An 18,815-nucleotide genomic window follows, 5' to 3' on the forward strand; every position below is an offset into this window, starting at 1 on the left:
TGGGCCTCAGTTATCTCATCTGTAAAATGGGGACTAAGACTGTGAGACCCCCATGGGACAACCTGATCACCTGGTAACCTCCCCAGTGCTTAGAACAGTGCTTTGCACATAGTAAGTGCTTAATAAATGCCATTATTATTATTATTATTTTACTTTTCTAAGCATACTAATATACTTAGTAGCGGGCTCTGCACCCACTAAGCACTCAGGAAATACCACTGATTGATTAGTTTCTGTAATTTACTCACGCTAATGTCTGTCTCCCCCTCTAGACTGTAAGCTCCTTGTGGGCAGGGAACCCACCTGCAGGTTCTGTTGCACTGTTTGGTCCCAAACACTCTGCACACAGTAAGAACTCAATAAATATAATTGGATTAATAACTGCAAATTATTTATTTACATCACTCTTGACTGCAAACTTGTGGTGGTCAGGGAATGTGTTTACCAATTCCGTTGCCTTGTACTCTCCCGAGTGCTTAGTACAATGGTCTGCAACACAGAAAGCACTCAAAAAATACCATTGATGGAATGGAATGAATTAATAAATGAATGAACGAAATGGGATCCAATTCACATTTTAAAAAATCAGTTTCCCAACGAACACCGGTGAATCCACAGCTGAAGACGCCGGAAGAGTTCCAGTGTTCAGCGGTTTGATTATCAGACGAGGGGAGAGGAGGAGGCCGGTGGGAGATAATAGGCTGCAGACCGGAGCAGGGTCGTTAATTTCACCGAGAGGTAATTTGTCCAGCGGCATAGGATGTGCCAACTTAGATGACCGAGCTCTCTTTCGCATATTTTTTCTCCAATTCAAAAAGGAAGTGAAATGAAAATGCTGTATTTTCAGGAGAGAATGGAGTTAACGTCGGAGCCGCCTTTTGTGAGAGGCGCGGACCTGACGGCTTTTACCAATCAATCAATCGTATTTATTGAGCGCTGACTGTGTGCAGAGCACTGTACAAAGCGCTTGGGAAGTCCAAGTTGGCGACATATAGAGACGGTCCCTACCCAACAGCGGGCTCACAGTCTAGGAGGGGGAGACAGAGAACAAAACCAATCAATCGTATTTATTGAGCACTGACTGTGTGCAGAGCACTGTACAAAGCGCTTGGGAAGTCCAAGTTGGCGACATATAGAGACGGTCCCTACCCAGCAGCGGGCTCACAGTCTAGAAGGGGGAGACAGAGAACAAAACCAAACATATTAACCAAATAAAATCCATAGAATAGATATGTACAAGTAAAATAAATAGAGTAATAAATATGTACAAACACTCACGTCCCCTCCCTGGGCACCAGTGGAGGGTTGCCACGGCAAAGCCAGGCCAGCCGGCCAGACGGTCACGGCCACTGACATTGGGATTGACAAGGACACCTCAAGCGCCCGCTGGGTGACAGAGTTCGGCTCTCAGGAAATCTGCGGCGAGAAGGATCCGTCATTTATCCAGATATTTTTCCAGTTTTCAAAAAGCGCCAGGCAAAAGAGCTGGGAGTTTTAAGGACAGGCGGTCAGGGGCTCATCCTCATTCTTTGAAGCCAGTTCCAGGCGGCACTGTCCTTTTCCCCTTCCCCTCCTCACTGGGAGAGCAGGACAGACCTCCATCTTACCCCCTGTCAATCAATCAATCAATCAATCGTATTTATTGAGTGCTTACGGTGTACAGAGCACTGTACTAAGCGCTTGGGAAGTACAAGTTGGCAACATCTAGAGACGGTCCCTACCCAACAGCGGGCTCACCGTCCCTCCGGTCCTCTCATTTCCAGTGTGTATTTTTGGGGGTCAGGATCTGTGGATGGCCCACAGGATGAGAAGCAGCGTGGTGGAGTAGATCACGAGCGCGGGGAGTCAGAAGGTCATGGGTTCTAATTCCGGCTCTGCCACGTGACCTTGGGCGAGTCACTTCACTTTTCTCTGTGCCGCAGTTTCCTCATCTGTAAAACGGGGATCGAGACTGGGAGCCAGCGGCGTGGATCAGTGGAAAGAGCCTGGGCTTCAAGGGTCTTTCCCTTCCAAGCCCTACTGAGAGCTCACCTCCTCCAGGAGGCCTTCCCACACTGAGCCCCCTCCTTCCCCTCCCCACAGCACCTGGATATACGTATATATGTTTGTACGGATTTATTACTCTATTTTATTTGGACATATTTATTCTATTTATTTTATTTTGTTAATATGTTTTGTTTTGTTCTCTGTCTCCCCCTTCTAGACTGTGAGCCCACTGTTGGGTAGGGACCGTCCCTATATGTTGCCAACTTGGACTTCCCAAGCGCTTAGTCCAGTGCTCTGCACACAGTAAGAGCTCAATAAATACGATCGAATGAATGAATGAATGAATGAAAGGGTCATGGGTTCGAATTCCAGTTCTGCCAATTGTCAGCTGTGTGACTTTGGGGAAGTCACTTCAATCAATCAATCAACTGTATTTATTGAGCGCTTACTGTGTGCAGAGCACTGTACTAAGCACTTGGGAAGTACAAGTTGGCAACATATAGAGACAGTCCCTACCCAACTGGGCCTCAGTTCCCTCATCTGTGAAATGGGGATTAAGACTGTGAGCCCCCCATGGGACAACCTGATCTCCTTGTAACCTCCCCAGCGCTTAGAATGGTGCTTTGCACATAGTAAGTGCTTAATAAATGTCATCATTATTATTATTATTAGGGATAGGGACTGCGTCCAACCTGATTTGCTTGTATCCACCCCAGCGCTTAGTACAGCGCTTGGCACTCAGTAAGCATGCAACAAACACCACGATTATTATTAGTAGGGTCATCCATTTCTGGTGGTGGGACGCCTCACTCTTATAGACTGTGAGCCCGCTGTTGGGTAGGGACTGTCTCTATGTGTTGCCAACTTGTACTTCCCAAGCGCTTAGTACAGTGCTCTGCACACAGTAAGTGCTCAATAAATACGATTGATTGATTGATTAATAGGTACGAGGTTGGGGGGGGGGGCGTATATGTGTGTCTGTCTGCCTGTCTCTCTGAGGGAGCATGAGAAGCTGGGTGGCTCAGTGGAAAGAGCCTGGGCTTCGGAGTCAGAGGTTGTGGGTTCAAATGCCGGCTCTGCCAATTGTCAGCTGGGTGACTTTGGGCAAGTCACTTCACTTCTCTGTGCCTCAGTTCCCTCATCTGTAAAATGGGGACTAAGACCGTGAGCCCCCTGTGGGACAACCTGATCACCTTGTAACCTCCCCAGTGCTTAGTGCTTCGCATATAGTAAGCGCTTAACAAATGCCATTATTATTACTATTAATAATATAATAATAATAATAATAATGGCATTTGTTAAGCGCTTACTATGTGCAGAGCACTGCTCTAAGCACTGCAGGGGATACAAGGTGATCAAGTTGCCCCACATGGGGCTCACAATCTTAATCCCCGTTTTACAGATGACGGAACTGAGGCTCAGAGAAGTGAAGTGACTTGCCCAAGGTCACACAGCAGTCATGTGGTGGAGTCGGGATTCGAACCCATGTTCTTATTATTATGAGAGGGTTTGGGGATATGAGGGTTGGGAAAGTGCCCCTTCTCACGTCTCCCAAACTTGGGGAAAACACGGATTCCTAGATTTGACTTGTAGAAATGCGCTCCTTTGGCTTTACAGCTCAGAGGCAGAGGGAGGGGAGAGTTTAAGCACCGTGCTTAGAGAGCGTTGTCCTAGTGGGTGGCAGGCTGTGGGGGGATGTGGGGAGCCCTGCCTTCATCATCATCATCATCATCAATAGTATTTATTGAGCGCTTACTGTGTGCAGAGCACTGTACTAAGCGCTTGGGAAGTACAAGTTGGCAACATATAGAGATGGTCCCTACCCAACAGTGGGCTCACAGTCTAAAAAGGGGAGACAGGTGGGGCAGGGGTGGTAAGGAAGGGGAAGCACTGAGAGGACGAGGGGCGGATGTCCATTTTAATCGCCATGGAACCGTCCACCGTCCCAAAACTCCGGAGACGAACACTAGTTATTACCAAAAAAATCACATTTTAATATCTAAATATTTTAACAGTCTTCCCTCCGATTAAAAACATATATCCTTTATTGAAATGGGGCTGGTTTTTGTATTTTATTCATTTATATGTATAAATATATATTTATATATATGTACACACGCCCACGAGGAAGATTGGAAATGTATCGCGTACGTCATTAGAATAAAGTCTCCGTTTTCACAGAGAGCCGAGCGAGTCCGGAAAAGACGGCAAAACTGTACAGAAGCACTGCACGGGTCGACTTCAGCCTTCGTCGTCGGAGTCGCTTTCCAGACAGACACCTTCCAGTCTTTCGCTTTTTATCTGAGTGAAGAGGAGAATGCTTTTCTGATTCAGGAGATTCTGTATGTTGTACAGGTTACCTGGAGGTAAAGTTAAAGGTGAGGGGAAAAAAATCATGACATAATGGGCCGATACGGCGACAATCATCGATCGTAAAAAGAGCGTGATCCTCTCCAGCCCTTGACTTCCTTTCCCCCTCCAATAAACTATCCGTCACCACAGCTCAGAGGAGTCGATTATCATCATCATCATCATCAATCGTATTTATTGAGCGCTTACTATGTGCAGAGCACTGTACTAAGCGCTTGGGAAGTACAAATTGGCAACATATAGAGACAGTCCCTACCCGACAGTGGGCTCACAGTCTAAAATTTATTGATTATTCAATAAACACCTCCTGGGAACTTGAGCCCTGTACTAAGCGCCTGGGAGAATACAACCTAAGGGGGGAGAATACAACCAAAGGGAGGAAAAAAATTAAAAAGGCAGGCAGACACTACACGATTTACATTTAAGAGGATAAAAAGATACGGCCGTCGCAGAAAGAGAATGGAAAGGTGGGAAAGAGAGCAAAAAGAGCGTCTTTTCACTTCAGGGCATCTGCTAGTCTTGGGAGGACCATCACCGCATTGTCCCGCATAATCTGCGGTGCATTTTTTGTTTTGGGGCTTCACGAGAAATTGAAATTGAAATTGAAATTGAGAAATTGAAATGGTTTCTGCTTGTCTCTCCCGCTTGCTTTAAAACCCGTTCTGCCAGTTGCAAGCAGTCTCAGGACATGAGAGACACGAGAAGCAGCGTGGCTCAGTGGAAAGAGCCCGGGCTTTGGGGTCAGAGGTCATGGGTTCAAATCCCAGCTCCCCCACTTGTCAGCTGTGTGACTCTGGGCAAGTCATTTCACTTCTCTGGGCCTCAGTTACCTCATCTGTAAAATGGGGATGAAGACAGTGAGCCCCCCGTGGGACAACCTGATCACCTTGTAACCTCCCCAGCGCTTAGAACAGTGCTTTGCACATAGTAAGCGTGTAACAAATGCCATCATTATTATGAGAGGAAGTTTTCTGGAAGATCTGAGGGGAGGGATTTCGCGCCCCAAACACAAAAGTAGCTTTGGAAAGGGAAAGAGATACTGAGGAGCGTCTGACACCAGAGCAGACCGTCGATTTTTAAAGCCACTCCGGACCTGACGTGGCTTGGATCTTCACAAAACACCATGCCGAGATGCCCACTCAAACCACAATTTTCCGTCTTCTACAGGATCGAAATGAACAATTCATCAATCTGGTATTTACTGAGCGCTTGATGTGTGCTGGGCACCGAACCAAGCACTTGGGAGAGTGCGATGGTAGACAAAAACTACGAGCCTACAATCTTGATCCCTTGGAGAGGAGAAGTTTAGCATCTTAAGGGACTCATCGTGATGAATACGACCGTTGGTCAATTTTCAAAAAATCTGCGCCTTCGGGGTCCAGGAGAGCATAAAGCTCGACTGAATTAACAATCCCCAACACCTAATGGAAATTAAAGGTTCAGACCTCTGACTAAAGCTGATAATCGGCAGTCAAGGAGAACCAATCGCTCTCTCTTTGCTACTCAATATTTAAAATGCTCGGGGCAAAGGAGCCAGCGGCGGAGGAGGAAAAAGAAGCAGAGGGCACGGACGTGCGGGAGAATTGGTCTCTCAACCATCCGGATTTGACGGTCGTTTAAAGGAAAACGGAGACCTTTTTTTAAGGGAAAGACCTCACTCATGGGAGACAGGGCAGGCTGGATCAGGAGGTTAGGATATTTTAAACGACGAGTCCCTCTATAAAATCATTCCACAGCAGAAGTGAGGGCCCATTCTGATACTATTACTTCTTGGGGAGAGGGGAAAAAAAATTAGCCATCATTTATTCATTCAATCGTATTTATTGAGCGCTTACTGTGGGCAGAGCACTGGACTAAGCGCTTGGGAAGTACAAGCTGGCAACATCTAGAGATGGACAACAAAACATATTCATTCATTTGTTCATTCAATCGTATTTATTGAGCGCTTACTGGGTGCAGAGCACTGGACTAAGCGCTTGGGAAGTGCAAGCTGGCAACATCTAGAGACAGACAACAAAACAAAACATTCATTCATTCATTCATTCAATCGCATTTATTGAGCGCTTACTGTGTGCAGAGCACTGGACTAAGCGCTTGGGAAGTACAAATTGGCAACACATAGAGACAGTCCCTACCCAACAGTGGGCTCACAGTCTAAAAGGGGGAGACAGAACAAAACCAAACATACTAACAAAATAAAATAAATAGAACAGATATGTACAAGTAAAATAAATAGAGTAATAAATATGTACAAACATATATACAGGATGATCTTTACATCTTACCTGGAGGAACATAGAAAGTGTCGCCGGCTGTTAAATAGTAAGGTGTCTTACATAAGGTACATATGAGTTCACCTTGGATAATGTAGAACACCTACAAAAAAATGAAAACAAAGTTTGTTTGTCAAAGTCTTGCTAAAATGCTTAAAGTCTGACTCATAACTGGTTCTTTTTTCTTTTTTTTCTTTTTTTCAAATGGTATCTGTTAAGCGCTCGGGTTGGTACAAGATCATCAGGATGGACACAGTCCCTGTCCCAGTCTTCAACCCCATTTTCCAGATGAGGCCCAGAGAAGTTAGGTGACTTGCCCAAGGTCACACGGCAAACAAGTGGCGGAACTGAAATTAGAACCCAGGTCCTCTGACTCCCAAACTTCCACTCCCCCTTCCAGACTGTGAGCCTGTTGTTGGGTATGGACCGTCTCTATATGTTGCCAACTTGTACTTCCCAAGTGCTTAGTACAGTGCTCTGCACACAGTAAGTGCTCAATAAATACGACTGAATGAATTAATAATAATAATAATAATAATGATGGCATTTGTTAAGCGCTTATTATGTGCAAAGCACTGCTCTAAGCGCTGGGGGGATTCAAGGTGATCAGGTTGTTCCACGTGGAGCTCGCAGTCTTAATCCCCATTTTACAGATGAGGTCACTGAGGCTCAGAGAAGTTAAGTGACTTGCCCAAGTCACACAGCAGACATGTGGCGGAGTTGGGATTCGAACCCATGACCTCTGACTCCAAAGCCTGTGCTGTTTCCACTGAGCCACCCTGCTTCAATGAATGAATGAGTGCTTCTCCAAAACATTTAGAGAAGCAGCGTGGCTCAGTGGAAAGAGCCCGTGCTTGGGAGTCAGAGGTCGTGGGTTCTAATCCCGGCTCCGCCACTTGTCAGCTGTGTGACTTTGGGCAAGTCACTTCACTCCTCTGAGCCTCGGTTCCCTCATCTGTCAAATGGGGATGAAGACTGTGAGCCCCACGTGGGACAACCTGATCACCTCGTATCCCCCCAGCGCTTACAACGGTGCTTCGCACATAGTAAACATTTAGCGAATGCCATCGTTATTATTTGCTCTCAAGCTCCACCACTCCTGGCCCCGAAAGCCAGGGAGACACTTGGTTTCTGAAAAGCAGTTTCCTTTAACATCCATCCCCGGCACGTTCTTCCCAATGGAATCAAAATCAAGACGACAGATGTCTTCTCTAAGTCAAGGTGAAGTGGAGTCAGAACTCAAAATACTGGTATACAAGGGGTTTTTGTGTGTGGATGCTTGCTTTTGAAATGGTACCTGGGAAGCATTTACTAATGTGCCAGGCCTTGTACTAAACGCTGGGGTAGATACAATAATAATAATACTAATACTAATACTACTACTACTAATAATAATAATAACAATAATAATAATAATAATAATGTTGGTATTTGTTAAGCACTTACTATGTGCAAAGTAATAATAATAATAATGGCATTTGTTAAGTGCTTACTATAATAACAATAATAATAATAATAATAATTGGCATCTGTTAAGTGCTTACTATGTGCAAAGCACTGTTCTAAGCGCTGGGGGGGATACAAGGTGATCAGGTTGTCCCGCGTGGGGGCTCACAGTCATAATCCCCACTTTACAGATGAGGTAACTGAGGCCCAGAGAAGTGAAGTGACTTGCCCAAGGTCGCAAAGCAGGCAAGGGGCACAGCTGGGATTAGAACCCAAGTTGTTTTTTTTTTGAATGGCATTTATTAAGCGCTTACTATGTGCAAAGCACTGTCCTAAGCGCTGGGGTAGATACAAGGTAATCAGGTTGTCCCGTGTGGGGCTCACAGTCTTCATCCCCATTTTACAGATGAGGGAACTGAGGCCCAGAGAAGTGACGTGACTTGCCCAAAGTCACACAGCTGGCAAGTGGCGGAAAGCAGCGTGGCTCAGTGGAAAGAGCCCGGGCTTTGGAGTCAGAGGTCATGGGTTCAAATCCCGGCTCCGCCACCTGTCAGCTGTGTGACTTTGGGCAAGTCACTTCACTTCTCTGTGCCTCAGTTACCTCAGCTGGAAAATGGGGATTAAGTCTGTGAGCCCCACGTGGGACAACTTGATTACCTTGTATCTACCCCAGCGCCTAGAACAGTGCTTTGCACATAGTAAGTGCTTAATAAATGCCATTATTATTATTATTATTGTTAAGTGGCGGAGCCGGGATCTGAACCCACGACCTCCGACTCCAAAGCCCGGGCTCTTTCCACTGAGCCACGCTGCTTCCCAAGACTGTACCACCACCAGTTCATTCATTCCATCGTATTTATGAAGCGCTTACTGTGTGCAGAGCACTTGGAAGGTACAATTCGGCAACAGATAGAGACGATCCCTACCCAACAGGTGAGAAGCGGTCTGCCCTAGTGGACGGAGCACGGGGAATCGGAAGAACTTGGAGAAGCAGCGTGGCTCAGTGGAAAGACCCAGAGGTCATGGGTTCAAATCCCGGCTCCGCCAATTGTCAGCTGGGTGACTTTGGGCAAGTCACTTCACTTCTCTGGGCCTCAGTTACCTCACCTGTAAAGTGGGGACTATGACTGTGAGCCCCCCGTGGGACAACCTGATCACCTGGTAACCTCCCCAGCGCTTAGAACAGTGCTTTGCACATAGTAAGCACTTAATAAATGCCATTATTATTATTATTATTATACTTTTCTAAGCATACTAATATACTTAGTAGCGGGCTCGGCACCCACTAAGCACTCAGTAACCTCCCCAGCGCTTAGGACAGTGCTTTGCACATAGTAAGTGCTTAATAAATGCCATTTAAAAATAAAAAAAACTTGGGTTCTAATCCCAGCTGTGCCCCTTGCCTGCTTTGCGACCTTGGGCAAGTCACTTCACTTCTCTGGGCCTCAGTTCCCTCACCTGGAAAATGGGGATTATGACTGTGAGCCCCCCGTGGGACAACCTGATCACCTGGTAACCTCCCCAGTGCTTAGAACAGTGCTTTGCACATAGTAAGCACTTAATAAATGCCATTATTATTATTATTATTATTATACTTTTCTAAGCATACTGATATACTTAGTAGCGGGCTCTGCACCCACTAAGCACTCAGTAACCTCCCCAGCGCTTAGGACAGTGCTTTGCACATAGTAAGCGCTTAATAAATGCCATTTAAAAAAAAAAAAAAACTTGGGTTCTAATCCCAGCTGTGCCCCTTTCCTGCTTTGCGACCTTGGGCAAGTCACTTCACTTCTCCGGGCCTCAGTTCCCTCACCTGGAAAATGGGGATTATGACTGTGAGCCCCCCGTGGGACAACCTGATCACCTGGTAACCTCCCCAGCGCTTAGAACAGTGCTTTGCACGTAGTAAGCACTTAATAAATGCCATTATTATTATTATTATTATACTTTTCTAAGCATACTGATATACTTAGTAGCGGGCTCGGCACCCACTAAGCACTCAGTAACCTCCCCAGAGCTTAGGACACTGCTTTGCACATAGTAAGCACTTAATAAATGCCATTCAAAAAAAAAACCCAACTTGGGTTCTAATCCCAGCTGTGCCCCTTGCCTGCTTTGCGACCTTGTGCAAGTCATTTCACTTCTCTGGGCCTCAGTTCCCTCACCTGGAAAATGGGGATTATGACTGTGAGCCCCCCGTGGGACAACCTCATCACCTCGTAACCTCCCCAGCACTTAGGACAGTGCTTTGCACATAGTAAGCGCTTAATAAATGCCATTTAAAAAGAAAAAAAACTTGGGTTCTAATCCCAGCTGTGCCCCTTGACTGCTTTGCGACCTTGGGCGAGTCACTTAACTTTTCTGTGCCTCAGTTACCTCATTAGTAAAACGGAGATTCAGACTGGGAGCCCCACGTGGGACACGGACTGTGTCCAACCTGATTAGCTTATATCTACCCCAACGCCTAGCAGAGAGTGCCTGGCACATAGTAAGGGCTTAACAAATACCATAAATATTTAAAAGCCCCCCAAAACAGTTTTAAATGGTAAAGTCACAGGTCCAAAGTAGTTGAAACGGAGGAGCAGCGTGGCTCAGTGGAAAGAGCATGGGCTTTGGAGTCAGAGGTCCTGGGTTCGAATCCTCACTCTACCACCTGTCTGCTATGTGTCCTTGGGCAAGTCACTTAACTTCTCTGAGCCTCAGTTACCTCATCTGTAAAATGGGGATTAAGACTGTGAGCCCCACGTGGGACAACTTGATCACCTTGTAACTCCCCCGGCGCTTAGAACAGTGCTCTACACATAGTAAGCGCTTAACAAATGCCATTATTATTATTATTATTATTATGCTTCAGCAACCAGAAGGCAAAATTGTTCACTACATGTTCTCCCTGTATTCAATTTGAAGAGGAAACGTTCTGGGCATATTACTCCCCTCCTCAAAAATCTCCAGTGGCTACCAATCAATCTGCGCATCAGGCAGAAACTCCTCACCCTGGGCTTCCAGGCTGTCCATCCATCCCCTCGCCCCCTCCTACCTCCCCTCCCTTCTCTCCTTCTCCAGCCCAGCCCGCACCCTCCGCTCCTCCGCCGCTCATCTCCTCCCCGGGCCTCGTTCTCGCCTGTCCCGCCATCGACCCCCGGCCCACGTCATCCCCCGGGCCTGGAATGCCCCCAATCCCTCTGCCCATCCGCCAAGCTCGCTCTCTTTCTCCTTTCAAGGCCCTGCTGAGAGCTCACCTCCTCCAGGAGGCCTTCCCAGACTGAGCCCCTTCCTTCCTCTCCCCCTCGTCCCCCTCTCCATCCCCCCATCTTACCTCCCTCCCTTCCCCACAGCACCTGTATAGATGTATATATGTTTGTACAGATTTTTTTACTCTATTTAATTTATTTGTACGTATCTATTCTATTTATTTTATTTTGTTAGTATGTTTGGTTTTGTTCTCTGTCTCCCCCTTTTAGACTGTGAGCCCACTGCTGGGTAGGGACTGTCTCTATATGTTGCCAATTTGTACTTCCCAAGCGCTTAGTACAGTGCTCTGCACATAGTAAGCGCTCAATAAATACGATTGATTGATTGATTGATTGACTGAGTGACTTGCCCAAAGTCACACAGCTGACGGTTGGCGGAGCCGGGATTTGAGTACAGCGCTCAAGTAGGAGAGACTACTAAAAGACTCCCCCTGTCCCCGTGAAAACTGAATAACGGGAGAAAAGCATGTACTCACCAGTGTGTCGAAACAGACATGTTGGTTTCCTTTTACTTTAAATGGTCCCAAGACCAATTTGCCAGCAGAAAATGAGGCTGTATTCAAACTTTTATATACCATCAGAGAGTCGTCACCAAGACAATACGTATATGTGCCTTTGGGCCTCACGCAACCTAAAGGAAAAATATATATGTAAGTTTACCGATCCTTCTCAAAACATGAAATACAGTGTTTCTAGGCACCTGGATATTCTTATACGCAACAACGACAACAATTCCTTGAGCTCCGATGAGAAAAATTCTGTTGGTAGGAACGTAAAAGCAGAGTGGCCTAGCTAAAAAAGTGCGGGCCTGGGACTCGGGGGACTTGGATTCTCATCCCAGCTCCACCCCCTTGCCTGATGTGTGACCTTAGGCAAGTCACTTCAATTCTTTTTGTCTTAGTTTCTTCATCATCATCAATCGTATTTATTGAGCGCTTACTATGTGCAGAGCACTGTACTAAGCGCTTGGGAAGTACAAATTGGCAACATATAGAGACAGTCCCTACCCAACAGTGGGCTCACAGTCTAAAAGGGGTCCAATGCCTGTGGGGGCAGGAACTTCTACCCGTCCTAGCACTCAGAACAGGGCTTGGCACATCGTACGCACTTAACGGCATAATAATAATGATACAAGAACTTAATTAAAAAATACAAAATCACGCGAACGTCGGAACCGCAGTCTTTCTGCCATAGATTTGAGCAGAGTGGGTCACTTTGTTCTGGGCAGTGAGATTTCGGGAAACCCCTCTGTTGGACCTTCTAGACTGTGAGCCCGCTGTTGGGTAGGGACCGCCTCTATATGTCGCCACTTGGACTTCCCAAGCGCTTAGTCCAGTGCTCTGCACACAGTAAGCGCTCAATAAATATGACTCAATGAATGAATGAATTGGTCCTGACGATTTTGACACCCGTCTCCATGTTTCGTTTTGTTGTCCGTCTCCCCCTTCTAGACTGTGAGCCCGCTGTTGGGTAGGGACCGTCCCTATAGGTTGCCAACTTGTACTTCCCAAGCGTTTAGTACAGTGCTCTGCACACAGTAAGCACTAAATATGAGTGAGTGAATGAATGAATGAATGAATGAATGAATGAATGAACGCCACCTGTCTGCCATGTGACCTTGGGCAAGTCTGGGCCTCAGTTCCAGATTAAGACCATAAGCCCCATGTGGGACATGGACTAGGTCCATGTTTCGACTAGGTCCAACCTGATTCTATTTATTTTTTTCGTTAATATGGGTTTTTTTTGTTCTCTTTCTCCCCCTTCTAGACTGTGAGCCCACTGTTGGGTAGGGACCGTCTCTATCTGTTGCCAACTTGTACTTCCCAAGCGCTTAGTACAGTGCTCTGCACACAGTAAGCGCTCAATAAATACAACTGAATGAATGAATGAATGAATCAGCTTGTATCTATATTGTGAGCTTGTTGTGGGCAGGGAATGTGTCTGATGTTGGGGAAGCAGCGTGGCTCAGTGGAAAGAGCCCAGGCTTTAGAGTCAGAGATCATGGGTTCGAATCCCGGCTCCGCCAACTGTCAGCTGTGTGACTTTGGGCAAATCACTTCACTTCTCTGTGCCTCAGTTCCCTCATCTGTAAAATGGGGATTAAGATTGTGAGCCCCCAGTGGGACAGCCTGATCACCTTATAACCTCCCCAGCGCTTAGAACAGTGCTTTGCACATAGTAAGCGCTTAATAGATGCCATTATTATTATTATGTTATATTTTACTCTCCCAAGAGCTTAGTACATAGCTATGCACACAGTAAGCACTCAATAAATACCATTATTAATAGTAATATCTACCACAGCACTTAGTTCAGTGCCTGGCACACACTAAGCGCTTAACGAATAGCATCCAAAGCCCGGGCTCTTTCCACTGAGCCACGCTGCTGGAGACATCCCTCCCCATCCCCCCCGCCCTACCTCCTTCCCCTCCCCACAGCACCTGTATATATGTTTGGGCAGATTTTTATTACTCTATTTATTTTACTTGTACATACTCACTATTCTATTTATTTTATTTTGTTAATACGTCTGTTGTCTGTTGTCTGTCTCCCCCTTCTAGACTGTGAGCCCGCTGTTGGGTAGGGACCGCCTCTATATGTCGCCAACTTGGACTTCCCAAGCGCTTAGTCCAGTGCTCTGCACACAGTAAGTGCTCAATAAATACGATTGAATGAATGAATCTAAAGATATGAACATTAAGTGAATAACAATAATAGTAATAAGTGTGGTATTTGTTGAGTGCTTACTATATGCCGGGGTAGAAACCAGCTAATCACGTTGGACATAACTCCTGTCCCATGTAGGGTTCACAATCTAAGTCAGAGAGAGGAGGACTTCCCAAGCGCTTAATGCAGTGCTCTGCACGCAGTAAGCGCTCAATAAATACGATTGATTGATTGATTGAATAGATATGATTGAATGAATGAATGAATGAATGAATGAGGCAGCAATCCCCGTTTTACAGATGAGGGTACAGAGGCACAGACAATTTAAGTAACTTGCCCAAGGTCACAAAACAGAGAAGTCGGTGGCGGAGCCGGGACTAGAACCCAGGTCCTTCTGACGCCCGGGCCCATCGGACTCCTCTGACTCCCAGATTTTGCCCCCCGTCTCCATGTTTTGTTTTGTCGTCTGCCTCCCCCTTCTAGACTGTGAGCCCGTTGTTGGGTAGGGACCTTCTATATATGTTGCCGACTTGTACTGCGTCGGTAGTCGTGGCCGAGTGGTTAAGGCGATGGACTAGAAATCCATTGGGGCTTCCCCGCGCAGGTTCGAATCCTGCCGACTACGAATGTATTTTTCCAGCGCTTAGAACAGTGCTTTGTACATAGTAAGCGCTTAATAAGTGCCATTATTATTATTATTATTCCCAAGTGCTTAGTGCAGTGCTCTGCACACAGTAAGCGCTCAATAAATACGACTGAATGAATGAATCTCTTTCCACGTGGCTACGCTGCTTCATATGTCCCATGCGCCATATGTCCCGTGGAGAAGCCGCGTGGCTCAGGGGAAAGAGCGCGGCCTTGGAAGTCAGAGGTCGTGAGTTATAATAATAATAATAATAAGTGCTTACTATGTGCAAAGCACTGTACTAAGCGCTGGGGAGGTTACAAGGTGATCAGATTATCCCTCGGGGGGCTCACAGTCTTAATCCCCATTTTATAGAGGAGGTAACTGACGCACAGAGAAGTTAAGTGAGTTGCCCAAAGTCACAGAGCTGACAAATGGTGGTGCCGGGATTAGAACCCATGACCTCTGACTCCAGAACCCGCGCTCTTTCCACTGAGCCACACCGCTTCTCACCGCTCCAGCTCCACCGCTCGTCGGCTGTGTGACCTGGGGCAAGTCACTTCACTTCTCTGTGCCGCAGTTCCCTCAGCCGTAAAATGGGGATGAAGACTGTGAGCCCCACGTGGGACAACCTGATCACCTTGTATCCCCCCCAGCGCTTACAACAGTGCTTCGCACAGAGTAAGCGCTTAACAAATGGCATCATTATTATTATGTGCCGGAATTTCAGCACCAACTCCTCCACACATCCCTCTAGCTGTAATTTATTTGAGGATCCTCCTCCCCCGCTATCACGATAACACAGATCCCATCTAGTCTTCCCAAGTGCAGAGTTGTGGACGCAAGAGGAGCTCGGTATTGACAGATGGATCTTACTCAAAAGAACTTCTTGATTAGTATCGTGACACCACACGCTTGTTGGCTTAGAAGGATCTCCTAGGGACAAATCCAAATTGGCAACGGCATTTTTTTCTGCGAAAAGAAACAGCAAAGAAAACCGTATCAATCAATCAATCAATCAATCGTATTTATTGAGCGCTTACTGTGTGCAGAGCACTGTACTAAGCGCTTGGGAAGTACAAGTTGGCAACATATAGAGACAGTCCCTACCCAACAGTGGGCTCACAGTCTAAAAGGGGGAGACAGACAACAAAACCAAACAAAATACAATAAATAGAATAGATATGTACAAGTAAAATAGAGTAATAAATATGTACATATATACATATATACAGGTGTTGTGGGGAAGCGTTTAACAGATACCACAATTATTAATACGATCATCAGACGTTAAAACCCGTGCTCTTTCCACGGAGCCACACCGCTTCTCACGGCTCTGCCACTCGTCAGCTGTGTGACTTTAGGCGAGTCGCTTCACTTCTCTGTGCCTCGGTTCCCTCAGCCATAAAATGGGGATGAAGACTGTGAGCCCCACGTGGGACGGCCTGATCACCTTGTATCCCCCCCAGCACTTCCAACTGTGCTTCGCGAATAGTAAGCGCTTAACGAATGTCATCATTATTATTACGTGCCAGAATTTCAGCACCAACTCCTATACACATCCTTCTAGCTGTAATTTATTTTAATATCCTCCTCCCCCGCTAGTTTGTGAACTTCACGATAACACGGATCCCATCTAGTCTTCCAAGTGCAGAGTTGTGGACGCAAGAGGAGCTCGGTATGGATAGACTGATCTTACTCAAAAGAACTTCTTGATTAGTACCGCGACACCCCACGCTTGTTGGTTTACAAGGGTCTCCTAGAGACAAATTCAAATTGGCAACGGCATTTTTTTCCGCGAAAAGAAACAGCAAAGAAAAACGGTATCAGACCTTAAAACCACTTCTCTGAATTCCGAATTCTTTTATAGAAACCCTTAACTGAATGAGAAGGTCTATTCTAATAACCACGTTAGACTGGAAGGCCCAACGTGGGACAGGGAATGTGTTCGACCTAACTTGCATCTCCCCAGCGTTAGAACGGCGCCTGGCACATAGTATGCACTTAAATACCAAAATACTATTAATATTAATAATAATGACAATCAATAATTAATAATAATGGCAATGACAGGTGCAGTGGGGAAGGGAAGGAGTTAAGATGGGGGGATGGAGGGGGGACGAGGGGGAGAGGAAGGAAGTGCTCTACTATGTGTAGAGCACTGTTCTAAGCGCTGGGGGGGAATACAAGGTAAGCAAATTGTCCCACGTGGGGCTCACAGTTTTAATCCCCATTTTCCAGATGAGGGAACTGAGGCTCAGAGAAGTTAAGTGACTTGCCCCAGGTCACACAACAGACATGTGGCGGAGCAGGAATTCGAACCCATGACCTCTGACTCCAAAGCCTGGGCTGTTTCCACTGAGCCACGCTGCTTCTCTGTGCACTGAGAGCAGAGTTCCACTTTGCTTTGAGGCATCCCATGAAAGCCGCTACCGGGAATAGATTGTGGCTGGGAGCTTCTTCCTCCGGGAACCTCCCCGCCGCCCCCCGATTTGGGAGTACCCCAAATCTCTCCCCATACTGGGAGAGAGAAGACTGCCTTTTGAGGAGGGCTCGCGAAGAACATCAGAAAGAGCAGCGGACCAAATGCTAAGTATGCTTCCAGTCCAACGAACAGGTCATTCACTCACGGAAAACTGCAGCTCCCGGCCTTCCAATCAATCAATCAATCGTATTTATTGAGCGCTCACTGCGTGCAGAGCACTGTACTAAGCGCTTGGGAAGTACAAGTTGGCAACATATAGAGACAGTCCCTACCCAACAGTAGTCTCACAGTCTAAATGGGGGAGACAGAGAACAAAACCAAACAAAATAAAATAAATAGAATAGATAGGTACAAGGAAAATAATAAATAAATAAATAGGGTAATAAATATGTACAAAGCCCGGGCTCTTTCCACTGAGCCACGCTGCTTCACAAGATTACAGTCTAGGGCAGCTGAAGTGTTTCTAACTCTACTATATTGAATTCTCCCAAGCACTTAGTACAGTACTCTACACACAGCGCTCAGTGAATAGGATTGCCTTAATTATTTGACCAGCCAACAGGTGTAAATGGAGAAAAAGCACCAGAACCAGAAGGGAGAATAAGGTAAAATAAATAAATAAATAAAGTAATAAATATGTACAAACATATATACATATATACAGGTGCTGTGGGGAAGGGAAGGAGGTAAGATGGAGGGGATGGAGAGGGGGACGAGGTTCTTGCCTTGCCTAATGCCAGGTCCTTTTCCCTGGAAGTCTGCCAACTGGTGAGCTTCCCTGCCACTACCCAGGCTGAGCCCAAGCGCCAGGTAAACTCCGACCCCAAGTTCGACTTCACGTGGAAACTGAGGCCAGTGGTAGGAATCCCTCCACCGGCCGGCCGCTCAGTTCCTCTTCTAATAATAATAATGACGATGGTATTTGTTAAGCGCTTACTATGTGCGAAGCACTGTTCTAAGCGCTGGGGGGATGCAAGGTGATCAGGTTGTCCCACGTGGGGCTCAGTCAGACACATCCTGAGGCAGACTGCTTTTCCTAATTTGCGTGGCCCAGGGGATAGAGCATAGGCTACATAAATATAAATCATTTGATTTTTATTTTTCTCTGGCTGCCCTCCTTTGTGTAATTCCACTGTGGCTTTTTTTGTTTTCTTTCTGATCAATTCGGGAGGATTCGAAATTCACGGGATCATATCTCCTGATGCAGTATCACCCATTTTCCCCAATTTCCAGATGAGGGAACTGAGGCCCAGAGAAGTGAAGTGACTTGCCCAAAGTCACACAGCTGACCGTTGGTGGAGCCGGGATTTGAACCCATGATGCCTGGCTCCAAAGCCCGGGCTCTTTCCACTGAGCCACGCTGCTTCTCTAGCTTCTCTTCCTTCCTCTCCCCCTCGTCCCCCTCTCCATCCCCCCATCTTACCTCCTTCCCTTCCCCACAGCACCTGTATATATGTATATATGGTTGTACATATTTATTACTCTATTTATTTATTTATTTATTTATCTTACTTGTACATTTCTATCCTATTTATTTTATTTTGTTGGTATGTTTGGTTCTGTTCTCTGTCTCCCCCTTTTAGACTGTGAGCCCACTGTTGGGTAGGGACTGTCTCTATGTGTTGCCAATTTGTACTTCCCAAGCGCTTAGTACAGTGCTCTGCACATAGTAAGCGCTCAATAAATACGATTGATTGATTGATTGATTGATT

General features: G+C 46.3%; 1 protein-coding gene and 1 non-coding gene across 3 annotated transcripts in view; one reads left to right on the forward strand and one right to left on the reverse strand.

The window, feature by feature from the left end:
- Positions 1–3,995: 3,995 nt before the first annotated feature.
- CENPC (centromere protein C) overlaps positions 3,996–18,815 on the reverse strand; it is a 59,601-nt gene continuing 44,781 nt past the window's right edge. The window contains exons 16-19 of one of the 2 annotated variants that reach the window (XM_038759542.1): positions 15,495–15,590; positions 11,803–11,957; positions 6,642–6,732; positions 3,996–4,346 (exon numbers count right to left, since the gene is read on the reverse strand). In XM_038759542.1, coding sequence (XP_038615470.1) covers positions 4,228–4,346; positions 6,642–6,732; positions 11,803–11,957; positions 15,495–15,590 — 461 coding nt within the window. In that variant the 3' untranslated portion in view covers positions 3,996–4,227. Of the gene's footprint in view, positions 4,347–6,641; positions 6,733–11,802; positions 11,958–15,494; positions 15,591–16,461; positions 16,464–18,815 lie in introns of those variants that run through there. The other variant, XR_005454673.1, reaches the window with a different exon arrangement.
- On the forward strand, positions 14,537–14,618 carry TRNAS-AGA. Its single transcript has one exon. It is a non-coding gene; the product is annotated as a tRNA-Ser (tRNA).

Source organism: Tachyglossus aculeatus, chromosome 17, assembly GCF_015852505.1.
Source record: "Tachyglossus aculeatus isolate mTacAcu1 chromosome 17, mTacAcu1.pri, whole genome shotgun sequence".
In the NCBI taxonomy this organism is placed as follows: domain Eukaryota; kingdom Metazoa; phylum Chordata; class Mammalia; order Monotremata; family Tachyglossidae; genus Tachyglossus; species Tachyglossus aculeatus.